This window comes from Drosophila subobscura, chromosome A (assembly GCF_008121235.1).
Source record: "Drosophila subobscura isolate 14011-0131.10 chromosome A, UCBerk_Dsub_1.0, whole genome shotgun sequence".
In the NCBI taxonomy this organism is placed as follows: Eukaryota; Metazoa; Arthropoda; class Insecta; order Diptera; family Drosophilidae; genus Drosophila; species Drosophila subobscura.
This window is the reverse complement of record NC_048530.1, coordinates 22,011,918-22,031,881: the sequence shown is the minus strand read 5'-3', so window position 1 is coordinate 22,031,881 and position 19,964 is coordinate 22,011,918. Positions and strand designations below refer to the sequence as shown.

At 49.1% G+C, this 19,964-nt stretch overlaps 4 protein-coding genes across 7 annotated transcripts in view; 1 reads left to right on the top strand and 3 right to left on the bottom strand.

Annotated features, from left to right (window-relative positions):
• The window catches only part of LOC117903294 (midnolin homolog), a 28,942-nt gene extending 26,842 nt beyond the window's left edge, over window positions 1–2,100 (bottom strand). The window contains exon 1 of the mRNA XM_034815227.1: window positions 825–2,100. Within this exon, the coding sequence (XP_034671118.1) occupies window positions 825–973 (149 nt within the window). The 5' untranslated portion in view covers window positions 974–2,100. The remainder of the gene's footprint in view (window positions 1–824) is intronic.
• Window positions 2,101–3,175: 1,075 nt separating this feature from the next.
• Window positions 3,176–4,561, top strand: LOC117897829 (UPF0454 protein C12orf49 homolog). Of its 2 annotated transcripts, none has more exons than XM_034806895.1 (2): window positions 3,176–3,568; window positions 3,636–4,561. In XM_034806895.1, exons 1-2 carry the CDS (start codon window positions 3,464–3,466, stop codon window positions 4,185–4,187), a joined length of 657 nt encoding a protein of 218 aa, XP_034662786.1. In that variant the 5' UTR covers window positions 3,176–3,463; the 3' UTR covers window positions 4,188–4,561. The 2 variants fall into 2 exon arrangements, with proteins under 2 accessions (XP_034662786.1, XP_034662794.1); XM_034806903.1 differs by having other exon boundaries at window positions 3,178–3,568; window positions 3,639–4,561.
• LOC117897824 (probable isoaspartyl peptidase/L-asparaginase GA20639) lies at window positions 4,442–5,606 on the bottom strand. Its single transcript, XM_034806882.1, has one exon. It carries the CDS (start codon window positions 5,537–5,539, stop codon window positions 4,535–4,537), a length of 1,005 nt encoding a protein of 334 aa, XP_034662773.1. The 5' UTR covers window positions 5,540–5,606; the 3' UTR covers window positions 4,442–4,534.
• An 810-nt stretch (window positions 5,607–6,416) lies between these two features.
• LOC117898191 overlaps window positions 6,417–19,964 on the bottom strand; it is a 54,294-nt gene continuing 40,746 nt past the window's right edge. For 2 of the 3 annotated variants that reach the window (XM_034807414.1, XM_034807430.1), the window contains one exon: window positions 17,002–17,716. In XM_034807414.1, the coding sequence (XP_034663305.1) occupies window positions 17,383–17,716 (334 nt within the window). In that variant the 3' untranslated portion in view covers window positions 17,002–17,382. Of the gene's footprint in view, window positions 6,435–17,001; window positions 17,717–19,964 lie in introns of those variants that run through there. The other variant, XM_034807422.1, reaches the window with a different exon arrangement.

The window sequence follows — 19,964 nt, the reverse complement described above, 5'->3', positions numbered from 1 at the left end:
TGTAACAGCTACACTTAACAGCAGACTTTAACAGTAGCACTGCTTCCCCCATTCAACTAGTTGGCGGCCCTGCTGGTGCTCCTACTATTGCTGTTTCTCTCATTCTCCGCTCGCTCTCTTCCCTAACACACACAACCAACACACACACTCACGCCGAACGACTCGACTCGCTTTGCATTTTCTGTTTTTGTTTGATTCATTTTTTTATTTTTATTTTTTGCCGGTTTCGTGTTATGTGCCGCACATTTTCCCCCTTTTATTGTTGTTATTTTTCCCCACTCTTCATCTGTCTCACTCTTTCTTTTGCGTTGGTTTGACTAAGCAACAAAATGATTATGAAATCGCTTTGCCTATGTTTGTCTCTCTCTCTTATGTGTGTGTAGATCAATTTGCACTGCACAATCCCCCTGCAAGCCCCTCTTATAATACTTAACCCTTCAAACGATTTTCTTTTGTTTCTTTTTTAGTGGATTTTTGGAGGTTATATCAATAATAATAATAATAACCGGAACGAGAAGAAGAGAGGCACTAAACAAAGAACGAAAAGGACAGAGCAGAGGCAGGTTAGGCAGAGGGACAGAGAGAAGAGGGTCAGATAGAGAGAGAGCGAGCACAAATAAACGATAATCAAAGGCAGTCACTACATCTGTAAAGCAGAAACAAAAAGTAACCTCTGAAAAAATAGCGGTGGACAGAATAGAAGCAAAGAAGAATCCATGGCGGCCTTACGAGCCGCAGAAGGGTTAAAGTAGTTTGGAAAATGGTTAAAGTGGGTTTGGATTTGACTTTGAAAACCTTATTAGTGGCGGATCATCACTACTCACTTTTCACGATGCAGCAGACATATGCGATCCTTTGCCACCTTCACCTTTTTGGCGATGATCTTCTTGAGGCTCTCCACGTTGATGTGGGGCTCCACGCTGACGGCAAAGTTGCCGCCGGTGGTGGTGCTGATATTGAGGTTAATCAACATGCCACCGTTTGTGGAGGAGCCACTTCCGTTGCCGTTGCTTGTGGCGATTCCATTTACACTTGTTGTCGATGATGATAAACGCTGCAAGGCGACGCCGTTGCTGTGGCTCCTATTCCCATTACAGTTGCTGCTGCTGCTTGTGCCGTTAGTTGTGGTTGTGCCACTGATGTTGCTCTTGTTGGTGGTGGTGGTGCTGCCACACCCAGCATTTGGCTGTGTTGCCGCTGCTGCTGTTGCCTCATTCTGTGCATCTGAAGGCGCGGTGTTCGTTGTGGTTTTGTTGTTGGCTTATCCATTTTTGATCCGGAACGAAGTTAGGAGAGGGAGCGATGAAGTGTACGTATGTACTTTACGTTCTTGCTGCTTCTCTTTCTCCTTCAAACGCACGCACACACACACACACACACACACGCAATCACCGAATAGCGGGTGGCACAAGCAAAAAAATTGTAAAACAATAATCTGATTTGTTGCAGAAAACTGTGGCGCGGGATTAATTAAACTAAAAAAAAACCCAGCACCGCGCACGATTTTTAGTAATGGAAAAAATCCTAACGGCACACGCGGCTGCTGCTACGGCGACTGCGGCGTTGGTTCAATTGCAATCGATTTTCTATATACACCACACCTTACGCACACACACACACACACACGCACCGCGGCACAGAAAGACGAGAGGCAGGCACGCACGACGTAACCGTTGCCGTAACGTAATGCGCAATGCGAAGCGATGCGGCTAAAGGCAGTGTGTGGGGGGGCTGGGGCTATTATGTGAGGGCCGAAGAGGTTACGTTTCAATTTACTGTTGCTGCCCGTTACACGCACGCCTACAGTACTGTTGTAAATGGTTTCTTCGAATTTGTGGTTTTCGCATCGATTCAAACTGGGTTTCTTCGATCTCAGCGATGCCTATTCTCTACTTTTTCTCTCTACCTCGACCACACACACACACACACACACACAGTCGGCACAGTCGGCACACACAGTTCTGCTTTTAAGATTCACAAATGAAAACAACCGCAGCAGCACCAAGCACCGACACAGTTCGAACAATTTGTTTGTACTATCGAAGCTTAAAAAAGCGAGCTTCTGTGAAATTTTGTGGGAGAATTTAAGGTGTCGACCACATGTAAAACGTCACAAAAAATTCCAGGGCTGCAAGGTAAATTACACCCGCAATTTCAATCCTCCATGCATTTTTATTAAAAACAAACTAAACAGCGTGACCGCGAAATTATCGATAAAATATACCGTCGGGCCCTCGAAAATATACCGAAATATACTTTTTCATTTTCAAAATATACCGTAATGCAAAGACATTCACCACTTTAACAATAATTTAATCCGATTGAAGAATCACTTTTGCTTAGTATAAATACTCATTTTTATTGGATTATATACCTTGTGACCTTATATTTTACTAAGTTTTATTTGAATTTTTCATTGAAATCACTCCCTCTGGAAGCACGGGAGCCTTGTCTTCAGTATGTAAATGTATGTAAATTATTAAAATGTCTCTTTTGTGGTATTAACTGATAATATTGAAAATTTGAAAAATGGCGCGCTCAACATAAGCGATAAAGAAATTCTATTGTTTTTTTTCTGAAAGGGAGAGGGAACGAACACATAAGTAAATATTATAATGTGCTCGGAGTGCTTTGGGAGGCAGTTTTTCTATCTTCACAACATAATTGGGGCTAAACTCCAAAATATATCCGCCCTAAATTGAAATTTGTTTGTTAATCCACTCGACCCTTTTTATCGGAAATCACATTGCTCGATTTGAATATTTCTGAAATTGAAATATTTTTGTAGCCGCTTGTAATTGCAATTGATTTGTTTTTTGTTAGAAGAGGGTCCGAGTCAAGCTGATTCAGAGTATATTATGAATGTTTTTTTGAATATGAAGCGGCGATATGATCCGCCTATCGCACTGAAGTATCGATATTTCTTGCACTTAGCCCTGTGCATCGATAAAAGAATCAACTCTGGCAGGTATATGATCTAAAAAGCTACTACAGCATATCTATGATTAGTTTAATGCAAGCGAAAGATAGTCTATGTATTAAACATTCAGTCTTCGGGCTGGGAGCTTTGAATTGTCCGATTCATGATTAACGGCATATCGGTAATAATGTAGTATTTTCAAGCAATTTTGTTCTAAATCACGGTATATTTATAAGGGTCAAGCGGGTATAGTTGAATGATAAATCCGCGATCACACTGGCTTACAGTTGCAACAAAGGGACGCGTTAAATAAATAAATAATTGATTGTTTTGAACACAGGACGAATACCACGTGCATCAGCAGGACGAACAGGACGCGGAAGAAGCGAACCCAATGCGCATGCAGGCTGTGGGCCAGTGGAGAGCTGTCGCAGAACAGCAGCAAGCGGAGCAAGCCGAACATTCGGCGTCACAGTGGGCCCTCTGACTCTGGTAGCGGGGGCTGGGCTGGCTGTGCTGCTGGGATGCGGTCACTAGCATACGATGTGGCCAGCCGCACTTACACGCCTGCTGAGACGACGCATCATCTACATAATCCTTGTGCTACTCCTGCTCATTTGCATTATCTGGGGCAACCTCTTGGATCGGGTGAGTGGCCCTGAGACACACGAGTCCAGACGCTGGCAAAACTAATCACGAACACTTTTCGACGCAACAGGGCGCCTTCAGTGGTCTGCACTATGACGACTTTGAGGTGCAGCGCACGCGGCCGCTCCTCTGGACGCAGCAGCTGCTGGCGCCGGAGCAGCACATCAATCGGACGCGGGATCCGGAGCTGCGCTGCCGCAACTCGGTGCAGGGCCGCCAGCTGCTCACCGACGAGCGCGGCTTTGTGTGCCTGCGCGAGCAGATGCTGCCCAGCGGCTGCTGCAACCTGGAGATGCTCGGCATCGGCTACTACAGCTGCCGCAGCTGCAACGCCACAACCAACTGCTGCCGCCTGTACGAGTACTGCGTGTCCTGCTGCCTGCATCCCGACAAGCAGCCGCTGCTCGAGCAGGTGCTGCAGTCCGCGCACACACCCAAATACATCTACGCCAGCGTCGCGGATCACTTTGAGCTGTGCCTGGTCAAGTGTCGCACCAACTCGCACTCCGTGGAGCACGAGAACAAATATCGCGACGCGCTGGCCAAGCACTGCTACGGCCTCACCGAGGCGCACGAGTCGCAGCGTGACGTGGCGCCCCAGGCCCCAGTCCACAGCTAGCTGACACAGCTCTCTACCCATGTCCTGCCCCCTAGGCTAAGCCGTTGCCTCCCCTTGAGATTGCTTGCACAACAAAGACGTTCAACTGTGCACTCCTTAGCTTTACCTTCAACTAAAACTACGACTAGAACTGCAACTAGAACTAGATTAAGTGGCAGACCAGAGGGACTGCCCCAAAGCGGACCCGTTCCGCCCGCAGATGGAACCAAATGCAATGCAATTGTGGGACACCATCTACATCGTAGTAGAGCTTATTTTTTTGTGTATTCCTAGCTCCCTCGGGAGGCGTAACTTTAGTAATTTATTGACGTGTATTTTGATTTCTTTTTAGAGGATTGTTTGAGCCATTAAATGTGAACCGTTGAAGTGCCTAATGCGAGCGGCTCCTGGTGCACCGCTTGGCCCTCGATGCCGTAGAAGATGGTCTCGTCCTGTATGTAGCCCCAGGCCATGCGCTGCGAGGTGAAGCTGATGCCCAGATCCCCGGCGGGGCCCACAACTATGGCGCCGCCTGTGCCGCCGAGGCGCTGGGTCATCGCGCGGCACTCCTGATCGGCGGCTGCCTGGGCGGACATGCCCTTGTGCTCGATGGCGGCGAGGATGCGTTGGGCCAGATTGTAGCGCATAATTGTCTCGCCGTGGCCGGTGGTGGAGACGCCGCCCCTGGCGTTGTCCGCGTAGGTGCCGCTGCCCAGGATGGGCGTGTCGCCAATGCGACCGGGCCACTTGCCCGTGATGCCGCCGGTGGAGGTGGCGACAGCAATCTGGCCATCCAGGTCCATGGCCACGGCGCCCACCGTCTCGCCGCTGGGGTCGGTCCTCTGCTCGGCGGCCAGCTCGGTGCGTGCGAAGAAGGGATCCTTGCCCTGGGCCAGCTGCTCCTGGAACTGCTGCAGCGTGTAGCGGGCGCCCTCCGTGACCAGCGCGTTCGCTGGCAGCCGCTCGCTGCCCGTGGCCAGGGCCAGCTCCTGGGCCGCCTCGCCGCCGATGAACGTGTGCCGCCGCTTCTCCATCAGGCGACGCGCCACGGTGATCGGGTGCATGACATCGCGCAGCAGGGTGACGCAGCCGGCGCGCAGGTCTCGCCCCTCCATCAGGCTGGCCTCCATCTCCACCTGGCCGTCGGTGTTCAGACAGGAGCCGTAGCCCGCATTGAAGTTCTCGTCCAGCTCCATGCTGCGCACGGCCGCCTCGACAGCGTCCAGGGCGCTGCCCTGGCCCTCGCCGCTGGCCGGCACCAGGCTGCCCCACGCACAGCGCAGCGCCTCCTTGATGCCCTTGAACTTGCCAGCGATGCGCGAGTGCGGAATGTCCCCAGCTCCTCCATGTATCAGCAGCACTGGGCGTGGCATTCTGTCAGCTCTTTGTTCTCGTCGTCGTCGATGTGGCTGCTATCTCGAGCGGTTGAGGAGTGAGCCGACGCCTGCTGGGCTCTACTTTTATGGCTGCCTCTTTGTTCTACCCTCCCCAGGAGGTCCATCAATGCGGGGCCGCTCTTTGCTCGCACACAACTGGAATGGCATGGCAGGGAGTGCTTGCTGCTTGCTGCCTGCTGCCTGTGCGCGGAAGGGCATACAATGCGCGACTTGCCGGGAAACCTGTTTGCCGCCGCCTGCACCCGCGATAAGCCGCACCACAAACATCTTGCCCACTGTGTTCTGTGTGTGTGTGTGTGTGTGTGTGTGTGTGTGTGTGTGTCGATGTGGATAAGAATTATACTTCTGCCTCGAAGCTCGCACTTGTACGCGTCTGTTGGAGGGGACACTGACTGCAGCTACTCCTTTGGCGGAAGAGACACCCAATATGAGCCCGCAGACGTAACTCTTCTGCCTTTGGGTTACTTAAATGGAATATCTTATATAGAAGTTGCTTAATGTATCAACAATTGCAGATGGATGGCAACGGCACAGCCTTGGCCGTGATCGCAGTAGCAGCCTGGAAGTAGCTCCAGCAACAGCGAACAAAACCCACAAGAACCAAAGCAAACGCTGGCCGCAGCTAAATTGAGGCATAACCAAACCATTTGTATCATTCGAACTACGAAACTTAAGGAGCAAATACTTACCCATAAACCCTAATCGAAACATGCAAATTCAGAGCTAAAGCGCCGAAACTCCCGAGCAACAGGCTCGCACTTGGCTTTAATAGGTCAAAGAACCCTTTCACAATTGGCTGCTAATGTTTATGTGTACATTTGTTTAGTGTTTAGTGTTTAGTCTTTGGTGTTTAGTGTTTAGTGTTTAGTGTGTGTATTACACTCAGGTAATTGGTGCTTGCCGCTCACAGCTGGTGACAGTCTTTGGTGTCTGGCGCTTCTATTTGGCTGCCTTCTGCTTGTACTCCTCGATGCTGTTCTCCAGTTGATCGATTTCGTACCAAATGCCTGTGGCTACATGCCAAGGTGGCGGCGTCTCCGCATTGACCTTCCGCAACAGATACTGAAGGCGATCCTCGTTGGTCTGGTTGATGCGCTCGGCGCGTATTTCCTCCGTCGTCATATCGGCAGCAGCAAGTAGGCGCCACAAAGAGGGATCCATTTCAGTGTTAAAATTGATTTGTCTGAGAACCCTCGGTGGTGCCGGGGCAGCCACAGGCGGGGGACTATCCTCAGCCACAGGCGGGGGACTATGCTCAGTCACAGGCGGGGGACTATCCTCAGCCACAGGCGGGGGACTATCCTCAGCCACAGCCCCTGGACTAGCTTGGGTGACACTTTCCTCGACACCTATCTGGCGCCATTGATTTTGGATGTATGCCGGACGGCGCTTGTACGCGGGCCCGTCGTCCCACTGCAGTTCATGGCGCTTCATGGGTGGCATTTTCTCAGCTAAACAAATACTGTGGAGGATTTCTAAGTTCTCTGAGTACTGCGGGGAATGACTTGCAGATAAACTTACGGAAAATTATAACCAAAGGCTTAAACCTGTACGCGAAGCTCTCGATTTGCGAGCGAAGGATAATTATTGCAAGACAAATAATGAATTATTAATTTTCAACTCAATTCGGCAATGGAAATGTTTCAACTTGTCAAAAACTTGCAGGGAAAATGGAGGTGCGAAAATGAAAGTTGATGCGTGAAGGGTTGCAGCCCAAAAAGGGTTGCCCCCCACTGGGAGCTGGCAACGGTGGCTCCGATGCGATTAAAATTGAATCCAGTTCCGAGCCGGACTTGAGTTGAACTTTAATTGCAGTTCAAGTGGCGTGAACTGAGGCGCTTGTTACCATATGAATGCCTCACGACCCACGGCCATGACAGGCAGTCCTGGGTGCTGCACTTGCCTTGCCTTGCCCTGTGTCTGGCTCCATCAGTGGATGCGCAACCGTGCAGCAGCCCTCGTCAGTGCCATGCCCAAGCCAAGACACTTCTGGTCGAGCTTTTGCGTGGCTCTTTGTGCATATTTAAGCAACGCAGCAGCAGCAGGAGCAGCTCTGGTGTGTGTGTGCGAGTGGGTGCTGCTCTCTGCTGTCAGTTGGCCTGCATTTGACGAATTTTCACGCGTCACGCACTTGCAGTGACCTCAAGGCTGCCCGTCTGCTGTGCCCACAATGTTCACACGAAAGCTGCGGGCTATCACGAACTATTCATGATTATTCGGCGTAGACTTGGAGGGCATAAAATGAGAACTAAAGCCGCAATTGCATTTATTTAAATTGTGAACTTTCACTCCGCATAAACGATGCTGCCCATTCCGATGGAGTCTGATGTTTATTCAGCGAGTTAAGGGCAGGGCTGCCCGGCTGTGTCGTGGGTGTTGCACGGGGCTGTGCGACGAATGGAGGCATCTTAGCTGGTTCCATCAACTCCATTGGCCTCCTCATTTGGTGGCCGGCGACGGCTTGCATGTACTTATGACGACATGTGCATATATTTGCATATGTTCCGACTGCTCCTTCCATGTGCGACAGGCACAGGCGCAGGCACAGGCACGGGCTGTGTGTGTACGATTTCCATGCTCCACTTGCAATGCGCTAAACTTCCGTTGATGTTCCCGGCTGCAGCACACAGCTCCGTGTGCTCGTCTCTTGGGGCCCTGCTCGCCGTAGCCAATCTAAATCAAACTGCAAACAGGCATGGAGTCACGCACGCAGCACTGGACACTGGGCACTGAGGGATCTACTTATGAGCAGGGACGGGCCCATGAGGCTGGCACCATGTGCAATGGCAAACAGCGGCCAGGTGCTGGCAGCAGCCACAGCTGCAACCGCACGGCGCACGTGTGGTGCTTGTGCCTCATGGAGTGCCGCCATAGAAAACACCAAAATTAACCTCTGCCACAGCCAGAACTTGACCCATAAAGTGCATTTCTCGTTTCTCATTAAATAACAATCGAATTGTTGAGTTTATGCTAAGAGTTAGTGTTGGTAAATGCTGCGCTGTGATGGACATGTGGAGAACATATGCACACACACACATCCAAACGTATATATGTGTACATGTGCATGTGTTTGGTTAATGGCATAATTATTATGTTCAAGTCTTCTTTTAGATGATTTGGGGTTGGGGTTGGTGTCCACAAAACCCTTGTCATTAACAGGCTATTATTATTATTGTTGGCTCAATGGGTAATGGGTGTATTTGTGCTCACATTTGGATGTAATTCATTACCATGCAATTTTGTGGTGCCCGCTGCTGCTGCTGTTCGGGCAAATGTTGTTGTCAAATCAATTTTGCATAAATATATTGCGTTGACATTTGGAAAGCTGTTTTATTTGGTCACTCCACTGGGCATGCAAATGCGGGGATTCGATTAGCGGAATACCCTAAAAAAAAGTAGAAGAATTTCCGAAGAAAACATTTTTGTTGTAAGCAGTGGCAGGGGAAATGTTAGGATGCAAGCAGCAGAAAGCAGTGGAAGGGGTAGCAGTGGTAAACAGTTAGCAAGTGCAGGGGAAACTTGTGGATGCTAAATGGTCAAGCAGTGCAGGGGAACATGTGGGCAAGCAGTTTCTCCACAAAGGGAAATTATCTTACCGGTTTGATCTGCTTTCAAGCAGTGAGATTACCGGTAGAAATGCACTGCTTGTAGGTACATTTCTTAAATTCAAATTGGAAATTCGCATTCTGAGGATCTTTGCAGCATTAATATTCAGCGCGCTCCCAGGGTAGTTGCTTGTTCGTTTGTCGCTTGTTGCACACTCCATTTAAATGTCGAGTGCGTGCATACCAAATGTTTGCATTCGTAATGAATTGTATAGCCGACCAGCCCCTGCCGCTGGGCGCCACAATGCCAATTTGTCAAAATGCAAAGGAACCAAAGCCAGAAACACTGGAAACACTAGATGGAATATTACGGCAGGGCATATGCATATGCATATGGGCATGTGTTAGACGGGCTTTGTTTTGTATTTCTGCCATTAAATATTCTGATAAGCTTTCGGTGCAACTAAAGTCGTGGCTAGTCCTTGGCTAATACACTGCTCGATTTTTGAGCAAAAAATGCGTATTTTTATGGGCAACTTTCATCTGTTTTACAGGTGGGATGTGTGTGATCTCTGCACAAACAACATGTGTGTGGGTCGCCCCCTGCTGTTGCAACAATAATTCAATAAGCCACGCAATCGATAGTGTTGCCTGCATTTTATTTGCATTTTTGTTGCTGTTTTTTCTTTGAATTAACAAGCCATGCAGGCGGCAGGGTAATGCCCTTTCGCGAGTCTCGAGATCGGTGCAACAGCAGCTTTGAGCTGCCTAAGCTGCAGCTTCACATGTGCCCCTTGCATCCGATCGCTAAATTATTTAAGCAAAATATTCCCCGCTCAAAGAGTGCATTAGAAGCTTCGGCTATCCATGGTGCAGTTTCTTTTTTCTTGTTTTATAATTACGAGCATTTTCGTGTTCGAATGTAATTTGCATTTTCAATTAGAGCTGTTCAGGGGTGCGTGCACACACACACACACACACACACACGCACACACCTGCATGCGGGAAAATGTGGGAAAATTTGATTTGCAAATATTATTGTTGCTGATGTTTTTCTCCGTTGTGTTTTTTTGTTGTTTTCGGGTTACAGGATACTGCAGATTACAGGACCAAGCTCAGTCCTCATTTGGGGCTAGATTTGAAATATTTATTGATGGATTTTGATGGAGTGTGCGTGTGTGTGTGCGTGTGTGCGTGTGTGTGTGCCGTGGATATGGCTTATTACAAATTTTGTGAGTGGTTTTCAGTGTTTGGTTCAATTAAATTGCATTTAGCCGACAACTGCGGCAGCTGCCGCTGCGATGCCAAGTCAATTACAGCTGCCCTGTGCTCCCATTTGCTCGCTTCCCTCCGACCTCCGACCTCCGACCTCTGGCCTCTGAGCCATCTGACCCGCGCTCTAAGCGCATCAATGTGTCACTTTAAGGGCAACTTTAAAACGAAATCAGGTTCGTGGCTCAATCTCGCAGCTGTCACAATTAATACCGCCCAAAGTAGCACCCCCGCCCCGGATGTTGTCTCATTTACGCCGGAAGTAGGAGGCGGCGGGCGTGGATTTGCCTCTCTGAAGCGTGGAAACTGTAGCGTCTGTAGCGCCTCCCCCCCCCCCACGCCATTGTCGGCATCATCATGGAGGGAGTGGGAGTGGGGGGCGGCTATTAAAGCCATGTTAATCGATTTTCTGTTGCCTTACACGCGCCCTGCCACGTCGCGGCTGAGCTGTTGCTGACACAGGCACATGCCACACGGCGCTCGACCCGACCTCTTGCCTCTTGCCACTTGCCTCGCAGCCTCGCAGCCCGCTTTAAACGTCGCAAAGTAGAAAATAATCAGCATGGCCCCAAGTGTTCCAGGTGACGCCCCTGCCTCCCCGCTTGGCTTGGGCGTGGCAGTAGGCGCAATGCTAATCGTCGTAGATTGGCTGTGGCAGTGCGGCAGCGGGGCAATATCTTTGGATAGCAAAATCGCGCCAGAGATTTCGTTTGTCAACTATAAAATTCGCTAGACCCTCCACCCCCTCCTAAAGCTGGTGATTTATTGTTGTTAATGCGGAGGCGCAAGTAATCCCACCCCAAATCCAACAAACATTAACTATTGCTTACTATTACAGCTGAAAACACTTTGAAACTAAGTTTCATTCTCCACAGCAGATGCAGGGCTGAAAAATCTGTGCTGAACTTCCATCTGGCAGTCCATTAAATGCTTCATGTTCATGAGTGAAACTATAAACCGCTGACAGGAGCAATCTTTCAGGACGTTACTCGTTCAAAATGGTACTCCGTCGGCTTCGGCGTCGCCTTGGCAATCGTCCACGACTTGGCCCTCGTTCTCGTCCTCATCGTTCGTGTGAGTCATTTCCCTATGCCCGGCCGGCCTCATTTCCATGAGTCCTCCTCCAGCAGAAGTGGCAGGGAAGTGGTGTATTTTAGCAACTTTTCTGATCATATGTTTCGCCAAGTGTTTGATTTAATGTAGAGTCAACTTTGGAGCCCAACTAACTTCAGTCTCAGTCTCAGTCACAGTCCTCTCCCTTGTGGAGGTGTGTGTGTGTGTGTGTGTGTGCCTGGTGTCTGGTTCTTTCTACACGTACGCACATTTTGCAAACTGCACTAAATTAAGGTAACTCCATGTGGTGCACCCCTCCTTGGCATGCAGCAGCACTCTGGCCATGCCTCACGCCTTCCGGCCACGTTCGGTCTCTGCTTAAAGTGTTTGCAGCATTACTGCTGGCCGCCCGGCTAAGCCAAAAAACTAACTTACACCTAACTAAATGACAAAGTTTTCCGACACAGAATCCTCCACCCACTCACTGCACTGGGAGCAGCGTGGCAGCGGGGCAGCGGGGCAGTGGCAGTGCCAGACTCTGCTCCGACTGCATGGCGGTAATATAAGGTAAACATTTCTTTCTATGCTTCTATGCATATGCGATGCGATGCGATGCGAGCAGCCTGGATGAGCGTACGAGTGGGGGAGTGCCTCTGTGTGTGCAACAGCTACCTGCCACAGGGACGCCAAAAGGCACGCGCTATGCCCCAGCCACACACACCCACACACATGGCAGGGAGCTGCTGAAATGTTGAATGCTACACCACCCCCGTGGTAGGGTTTTCTGGACAGAGCATGGGCATATTCAGCCACCTATTCAGGTGGATATTTTGCAACCATCCAGGCTGCGCCCAAGTGGCACAAATTCAGCATAAATTCCCCAAGTGTTTGCCATATTCGAAGACCATTTTAATGGGTATCTAGCCTGTCTGAACACTCCAACAATTCCTTGTTACTTGTGTGTGTTTTTTTTGTCGTACTTTTCTTTTCTTTTGTATTTTTTTTGTTATATTTTTTGCCGGTGGCTACTACTTTTGCCACTACTTTAACCGCATAAACGAATGCCCGGAGCAGCTGCATTTGTGGGTAGAGAGCAGGGACAGTGGGTGCATGGGCACACGTGTGTGTTGGGGTGTGTGTGGACGTGCCAGTTACCGTGTTACCACTGCACGAGTAGCACTTTCTGCTCTCTCTCTCTCTCTCTGCCATGTCGTTGGTGTCAGGCAACAGAGGATGGCCATGTTTTGGTTTTTTGTTGTGTGCGCCACACACACACACACACACACACACACACAGACACGACATGCACATATGTATTAACCCCTTGTTGGAACAGCCATTTTTACACATTTACAAGTTGCCACTTTATGTTGCATAATATGACCAGATGGCACCTGACTTTTTTTTTGTTTGCTCTTTGAATGGTCCGGGGTGGGGGTGGGGTTGGGTGGCTCCAGTAATTCAATAATTACGCTCTTGACATCATATTCGTCTGACACTTTTTTGCAGGCATGTGACCCTATGTGTGTGTGTGGGTGTGTGTGTGTGTGTGTGTGGTGACGAGCGGCTTGAGAGTTGTGGCTGGAAAAGTCACACGCCGCTTGACAATTAACCCACAGCCTTTTGTCATTGCCACACTGCAAATACAACCAAACAACACAAACTCCCACACAGCTGCAGCTACCATTACGTGACATTGAGAAAGAGAGAGAGAGAGAAAGTATTTTGAAAAAGAGGCTGCCATGGATAGTGGAAGAAACCTAAAAGAGGAAGGCCTGCAGCCTGCAGATACTCTTCCAGATCCTTCCAAGAAAACAGTTTACAAATGTATGAATGTTGCCTTTTCCACCACCATGCCAAAAACATCTCTCCAAAGTAATTTCTATTCAATTTTCTATATTTATTATATAAAAATAAAGAGTTTCAAGGTAAGTTTCAATTGAAAGTTCAAACGTTTATTTCCACAAATGTTGTTTTCATTATTATTATTACTTAAAAGATCAGCAAGATAATTCTTGATCAAAGTTCTCTCCTACACATTCCACGAACTCAAACAATTCCAGAATACTGGCTCAAGCTTGGCTAATGGTAATTTTCTATAAATTGTGTTACCTCGGAAAATATCTACTCACTTAAGATATCAAAAGAGGAAACCTTTTTATATTTTCCAGCTCCTAAAATTGTATACAGTTCTGGCCCATTTACAGAGTTTTCGTTCATCAATTTTGGTATTTGCAACCTTAGAAGAGGATCGTTCATTTTACACCCAACCAAACCCGTAAGTTGTAATGTTTTAGCACAGCTAAACAATCTTTAACTTTGTCTTATAGTTTACTATACAAAAGAAAATAGCTCGTGCTCCTCTACTGTACGTTGTTTGATTTGACGATAGGACGCTCTGGGTTTCCCTTTGTCCCCATCTCCATGTCTGTCGTGGCAGTACTTCAAGTGCTTCAATGTGTCAGCGCGAACTATTTTAAGCGCTTCAGCGCTTAGAAAAGAGACATTGCAGCGCTCACTGCGAATGACCACGATGGTCCGCAGCATAAAGATCATGTCTGCAACTGCCAGGATTATGCTGCGAGCGTTCCAGTTCCAGTTTTTGGTGGCTGGGATCCACAACAAGTCGGCATACGCAATTATTGGTAGCAGAAAGCCCCAAAGACTGGAGCGCCAGACGGCATCCGATGTGCTTCGCGTCAAAGCACTTGCCACCGAGATGCCTGAAAGAGCCTAAACGATGGCGTAGGATACCGCGAAGATGGTATCCAATTCGAAAGTCCAGGTCAAGTGCAATCCCGAAAAGGGACAAGATTCGTTAACAACGGTGGCAGCAGCCAACGAGAGGGCAACGCCAACCACCTTAATGCCCATCACGTGGCCGCAGGCGCCGAGGAATAGGGACCAGGAGAGTGGCCCAAGCAGCAGGCAGCTGGACAGCAGCAGCGAGGCTTTCTCCCACAGGCAGGCGCAGGACACCAGAGCGACTGTCAGCAGCACCAATCCCATATCGATAATCGCTGCTCTTTGCCGGGACAGACGCATCCGATCAGTCACCTGCGAGACGAGGATCTGCTCCTGGCTGTTGGTCAGCTTCAGCCTGGGCGAAATCATTTTCTTCGTAGTCTTCTCTGTCCGCCAGGCCGTGCGTAGATTGTCCTTTACATTTATGGCAGCGATGCTCTTGGCCGACGGTACCTCAACTTTCTTTTCCTTGATTTTCAGCTGCTTTTCGATCCACAGAAGTGCGGCCTTTGAGGCCCTCCAGGAATCTTCAGTCATCCTTGAAAATCTCTTGGCAGAGAGTGCGCCTGGCAGAGGCATCTTCACGACGTTCGATTTCATCTTGTTCCGAGACCCTGAGCATCAGAGGTTCCTTGGATCGAATGAAATGCTGAAGGGTTGCCACTCCAGGCATACTCGCACATGTGTTAATGTTCATTTAAAACAATTCCAGCCAAACGCTGCCTCGAAGCAAGTGCCATCGATGGGATTTTGGATGCTTGATGGCCAGGGTAGCCGCCCCAAGCAGAGGCAATCCCCCAAAGTGCCATAAATGCTAACTGGCAATCGATGACTCGGAGAACATAAATCACTCTGGCCAGTGTAATAGCATTGGTGCTGGGTTGGCGTCCGGCTGGCGCCATATGTGGCTCGCGCGAGACCCAAAAGTGTGACCGGGTTCACCCAAAACATCCTAAAGGACACGACCACACTCGATTCAACTTGCAAATTGCATTTATGCATTATTCAAAACAGTTAGCAGCAGCAGCAGCCAAAAGCACAATGTGCAACTTTTGCCAACGATATCAACTATGTATTTAAAACAGAAATTAGACACGGCAGCAACTAGCAGCAGCAGCAGCAGGAGTGGGAGTGGGAGCGGGAGTGGGAGCATCTAACATCATTCAGGAGCTGGAGCATCAGGAGCGGGAGCATCAGGAGCGGGAGCGGCAGGCAGTAAGAGCCAAACAATGCTGACAGTGCGCGCCCAAAGGGCGGCGAAAAAATCACAAAACTTTTACAATTTCAACGGGGGGTTCACAAAAAAAGAACGTGCAACGCGTCAAAGGGAACACGCTGCATGGGGCACGGAGGCATGGAGGCGTAGGTGTGTCCCGGCCATGCCCACAGAACATACGCACACCACATACACAGACACTCGAGGAGGAGGTGGTGGGGACAAAAGCCAGGGGACAGCAGGCGAATTGCTTAAAGCGCGACAAACAACATCCGCCACCATTGTCGCCACTCGTATGTGCTCGACTCGCGCGCGTCAGTGTTGAACAAGTCCACGATAACTAGTTCCAAATGGACACAGACTACTCCTTTTCCCAGCCCCATGGTAGGCTTTCCTTTGAAAGAACCTCTGTAATCCCTGGACATCCAGGAGACATCTTCAGTGCTCCCCAGTAAGTCTCAAACTGCTCTTTATACCTGTAATTATCGAGCGTCCATCACTTGTTCTCACATTCAAATCGATTCTTGGTTGTTCTTGGTGTCGGAACCAGTTGGAGTTGCCCAACACTGGGCAGGAGAACGGCGATGGGGACAGATGAGTGTTTGTTACCTCTGTCCGTTGTGCGTCGTCGTTCTGTTCGTTTTGCAAAAGTTTTGTTTTTCGGAACAAAACTACAAACACAAGCAAACAGGCGCTTTCACACACAAACACACACAAACACACGCAAACATGCACACACACACACATAGGATGATGGTGTGGGAGGGGAAAAGGAAGCAGGACATGCATTGCTGCTGTTTGCTTAGAACAAGTGTCCGTGTGTGTGTGTGTGTGTTTGGGTGTGTGCTCGCAGCAACTTCTAGCCCCCCAAAATGAATGAATAAAGTTAGTCAGACAAATTGCATTTCCCGAAAATATTATCCCAAACAAGTAATTGAAAATTTGTTGGTCGTATTTATGCTTCTCCCCGTGGATGGTGGCTGCACCACAGCGCATGTGAATGTGAATGCGAATGCGAGTGCGAGTGGCTATTATGTTTGATGGCAAGACCGTGGATCGCAGGCCACTGAAGCGGCACAAATGTGGATTGGATACGTGATAAAGATATGCTGCAGGCATATAAAGATGCACACACAGTACGTAGCTCACTCGCAGCTCAACCAGACCAGGGAAAGGCATTGTGAGAGGCGAAAACTTAGCCCTAAGCCCACCGGAGACCGCCTTTAAGCAGTCGCCTAATGATGATGACTTTGAAGCTGTGCAGCAGAAGAAGTCTTTAGCGACTTAGCCTTAAAATTTCTCGGACAGCTTTGTCTGGCATGGACCTGGAGCACCATCATGGGAACGAAGATGAAGACTCCACGCAACTACAGCTGTGTCACATCCATTGCCACCGATGATCAGCCGCTTCCAGAAGCCAGGAGTCGCACATGGAAACAGCTCCCAAATATAAGTATGGATGAGGAAACCAGTTGGCAATCAGACAACCCTGGAGAAGCACGGGTCAGGCTTTAAAATTAGTCTTGTCTTAAATGAAACAGAAATTTCTTAGCTATAGACATAGCGAGTTCACGATTTTGTACTGCAGCTATCATTATTTGTTGTTGTTCTTTTGGAAATAATCATTTTTATTCATACAAAAAAATTTGTTTTTACATTTTGTCGCTTAAAAACTAAGAACAATCTGACAAAATTTCGCTTAAGCACTATACGTATTAGAAAGGGGTCGGGAAAGGGGTGGAAAAAGTGGAAATGAATGAGCTGAGGAGCTCATTATTGGATCATCATGACTGGCATGTGTGTGGTGTGTGAGAAATTACTGGGAGCACAAGGGACACGATAAAAAAAATACAAAAAAAATAAAATAAACAACCAAGAAAACAGAAGGGAAAACTGTGGGTCCGGGGGAACAGAAAAGAAGAGATTGGAGTGGGTTTGGGGCTGTTGTTGTGGTTGGGGTATGGGTTGGAGGATAGATAAAACACTTTCTAGTTGGTAGCGCTGTCATCTTCGGCCTCGTCGCCGCTGGCACCCGAGAAGATGTAATTGTCGCGACCCTGGACGCCTGTGCCGCCGGCATCGCCCAGCCAGGGATAGACATTGGGGCACTCGCGGCAGGTCTCCATGTAGCGGGTGTCCGTCAGATTCTGTTCGGGTATCTTGAAGGACAGGGCGCATGTCTGCCAGATGTTGCAGGGCTTGGGGGCCACGGCGATGCTCTTGTCACACTTCCAGGACTCGATCGTGTTCACGTCGCGCAGCTCCTTGGGATCGGTCATGTACTGCAGCATCTGGGTCACCGTCAGGATGTAAACGTCGGGCCTGTGGCAAAAATAAAACAAATAAAACGAAATGAAATAAAGTGCAAGTGCGTGGGGAGTGTTCCCTAATTTCAGTTTCACAAATCTTCGATGTTTGCATTCTGTTTCGGAGTTACTTGAGACAATGACAATGCACGCAGGTGTCCGCGAAAAAGAATGAGAATGCCATCAACCGTGCAGCCGGACACTGCAAATGGATGATGCCACAACAGGAGAGTGGAAAGAGCAGAGTGGGAAATGGACGCTGGAGAATGATGATGCCGCTGTTGATGAGGCACAGTGGCTCAGGCAGTGCAAAGTTGATGCAAAAGAAAACTTTACGGCATTCTTTTGAGCGCTCCTCCAACTCCCGCTCCCACTCACCAATGGCAGTGGAAGTGGTGTGGCACGCACTTTCAGGCATTTCATGCAAACACTACAGCAACACCTCCTTCCACTTTGCTACATAGAGCCTGCAACAGCCACAGCTTTAGCTTTAGCTTTAGCTTCAGCTTCAGCTTCAGCCTCTCTCTGAACACACCAGCGCAATGTTGAAAGTCATTCACACTAATTAAAAACTTCGCACAATTGTGCGAGAAATAGTTTTGCAGCTGCTGCTGTACGGCGTACGACTGTTCCCCCAACACTTTGCTGGAGAGCTCATCGTCATTCCCCCATTTTGGGGTGTGCTCGTCCCACTCCCCTACTGCTGGGTGGGTCAGATCTTTCTAGTTCTTAACTTTGCTCTCTCTCTCTTGCTCTCTCGTAAGCTAATGCATGAGGTGCGAATTCGAGTGAGGGAGAGTGCGGATATTTACGAGTACGGGCACGAGTTGCCATTTTGTGGAAAATGAAGTTAACATTTCTTGGGTTTCCAAATGGTAACAGTAAAAAGTTGCGTTTTGTTGCCCATGCAAAGAGCATTTTAATCCGTCTGATTACTTTGGCTGCCATTTCGGTAGAAAGGGAATTACCTAACCGCAAGAGAGCGCCTGCCAAAAATAGACACGGGCAAGTAAGGGACTGCTGTTGACCATTAGATATATCCCTAAACACACTTAATAAGTCTCAAACATGCCCTGGCAAACATTACTTATGTGGGTCAACCTGCAACCTCCTAGGAAATCTCTTTGCATCGAGCCATAACCCTTCGATCCTGTACTCAATCAAATCGTATGACTTGCCTCGCCAAACATTGCTGCCATTCGCCTATTTCGCTGCAGAAATGTTGATTCTAGTAAGTAGAGCCTTTATCTGAGCCAATCTAGCATATTAAATGTTGCCATCGAAAAGCACACACGCACACACACACAAGCAAGCAGGAAGTAGCGGATGTAGGTCCTTGGAGTGTTGTCGATGACGCGCGGGGTAGGCGGGGAGAGGCGCGCGCCCGCTGACAAAGTGCGATTCTATCAGCATAACTTCATTAAGCAAGTTTTTGGTGCTCGCTCGCTGTATGCCACTTTCGCTTGCTTCTTCTCTGGCTCTCTCTCTGCCTCTCTTTGCCTCACTCGCTTCTTGTGTCTCTCCATTATGGCAGGGCTGTCTCTGTCGGCGGCTCTGACTTATGTTGTTTTTGTGCGTTTTAACATGGCTTTTTAGTTAGCCCCGACCTCTAATGCTCTGCCTTGTTGGCCTTTCTGTTTTCTTTGGCCTGCTCTTCGCCTGTGCCTCTGTTCCCTGTGCTGCTGCTGCTCCTCCGCTACTCCCTTTCCGGCTCCTGCTCTGAGCTCCTGCTTCCTGCTACGGCTCCTGCTGCTACTTCTGCTCCTGCTCCTGCTCTGGGGCTTGCTCTGCTGCTTGGTTCGGGGCCTGGGCCTCCGCTGATATTTTTCAAAATGAAACTTTAACAAAATTAAACTTTTCTCATTAAAACGTGCGATTTTTTCGCTCCTTATCCTCGAACCCTGGGTCGGGTCGGGTCGGCTTGGGTATGGGTCAGGGCATGGCATGGGCTCTGGCTCGGGCGCTATCCAGCGTCTGCTGTTGCTGATGATTTTTTTAAACGCTGACCGCAGCGTCGCCATTGTCGGCCGAAGAGAAAGTCAAAGTGAGAGAAGGAAAAGGAGAGACAGAGAGACGCAGAGGGGGGCGGCTGCACTGAGATTCCGGCGAGAGTTGTGCATATGGTTGAGTGACTGCCCCGTTGGATCAGGCTCTCTCGTGTACGTTGGACTCCGTCCGGGGCTCAACCTGTCGACGGGCAACATGTGCCGCCGCCTCTACAAGCAATTTTTATAGCAATTGCCAATTTTGCTGCTGCCGCTGCT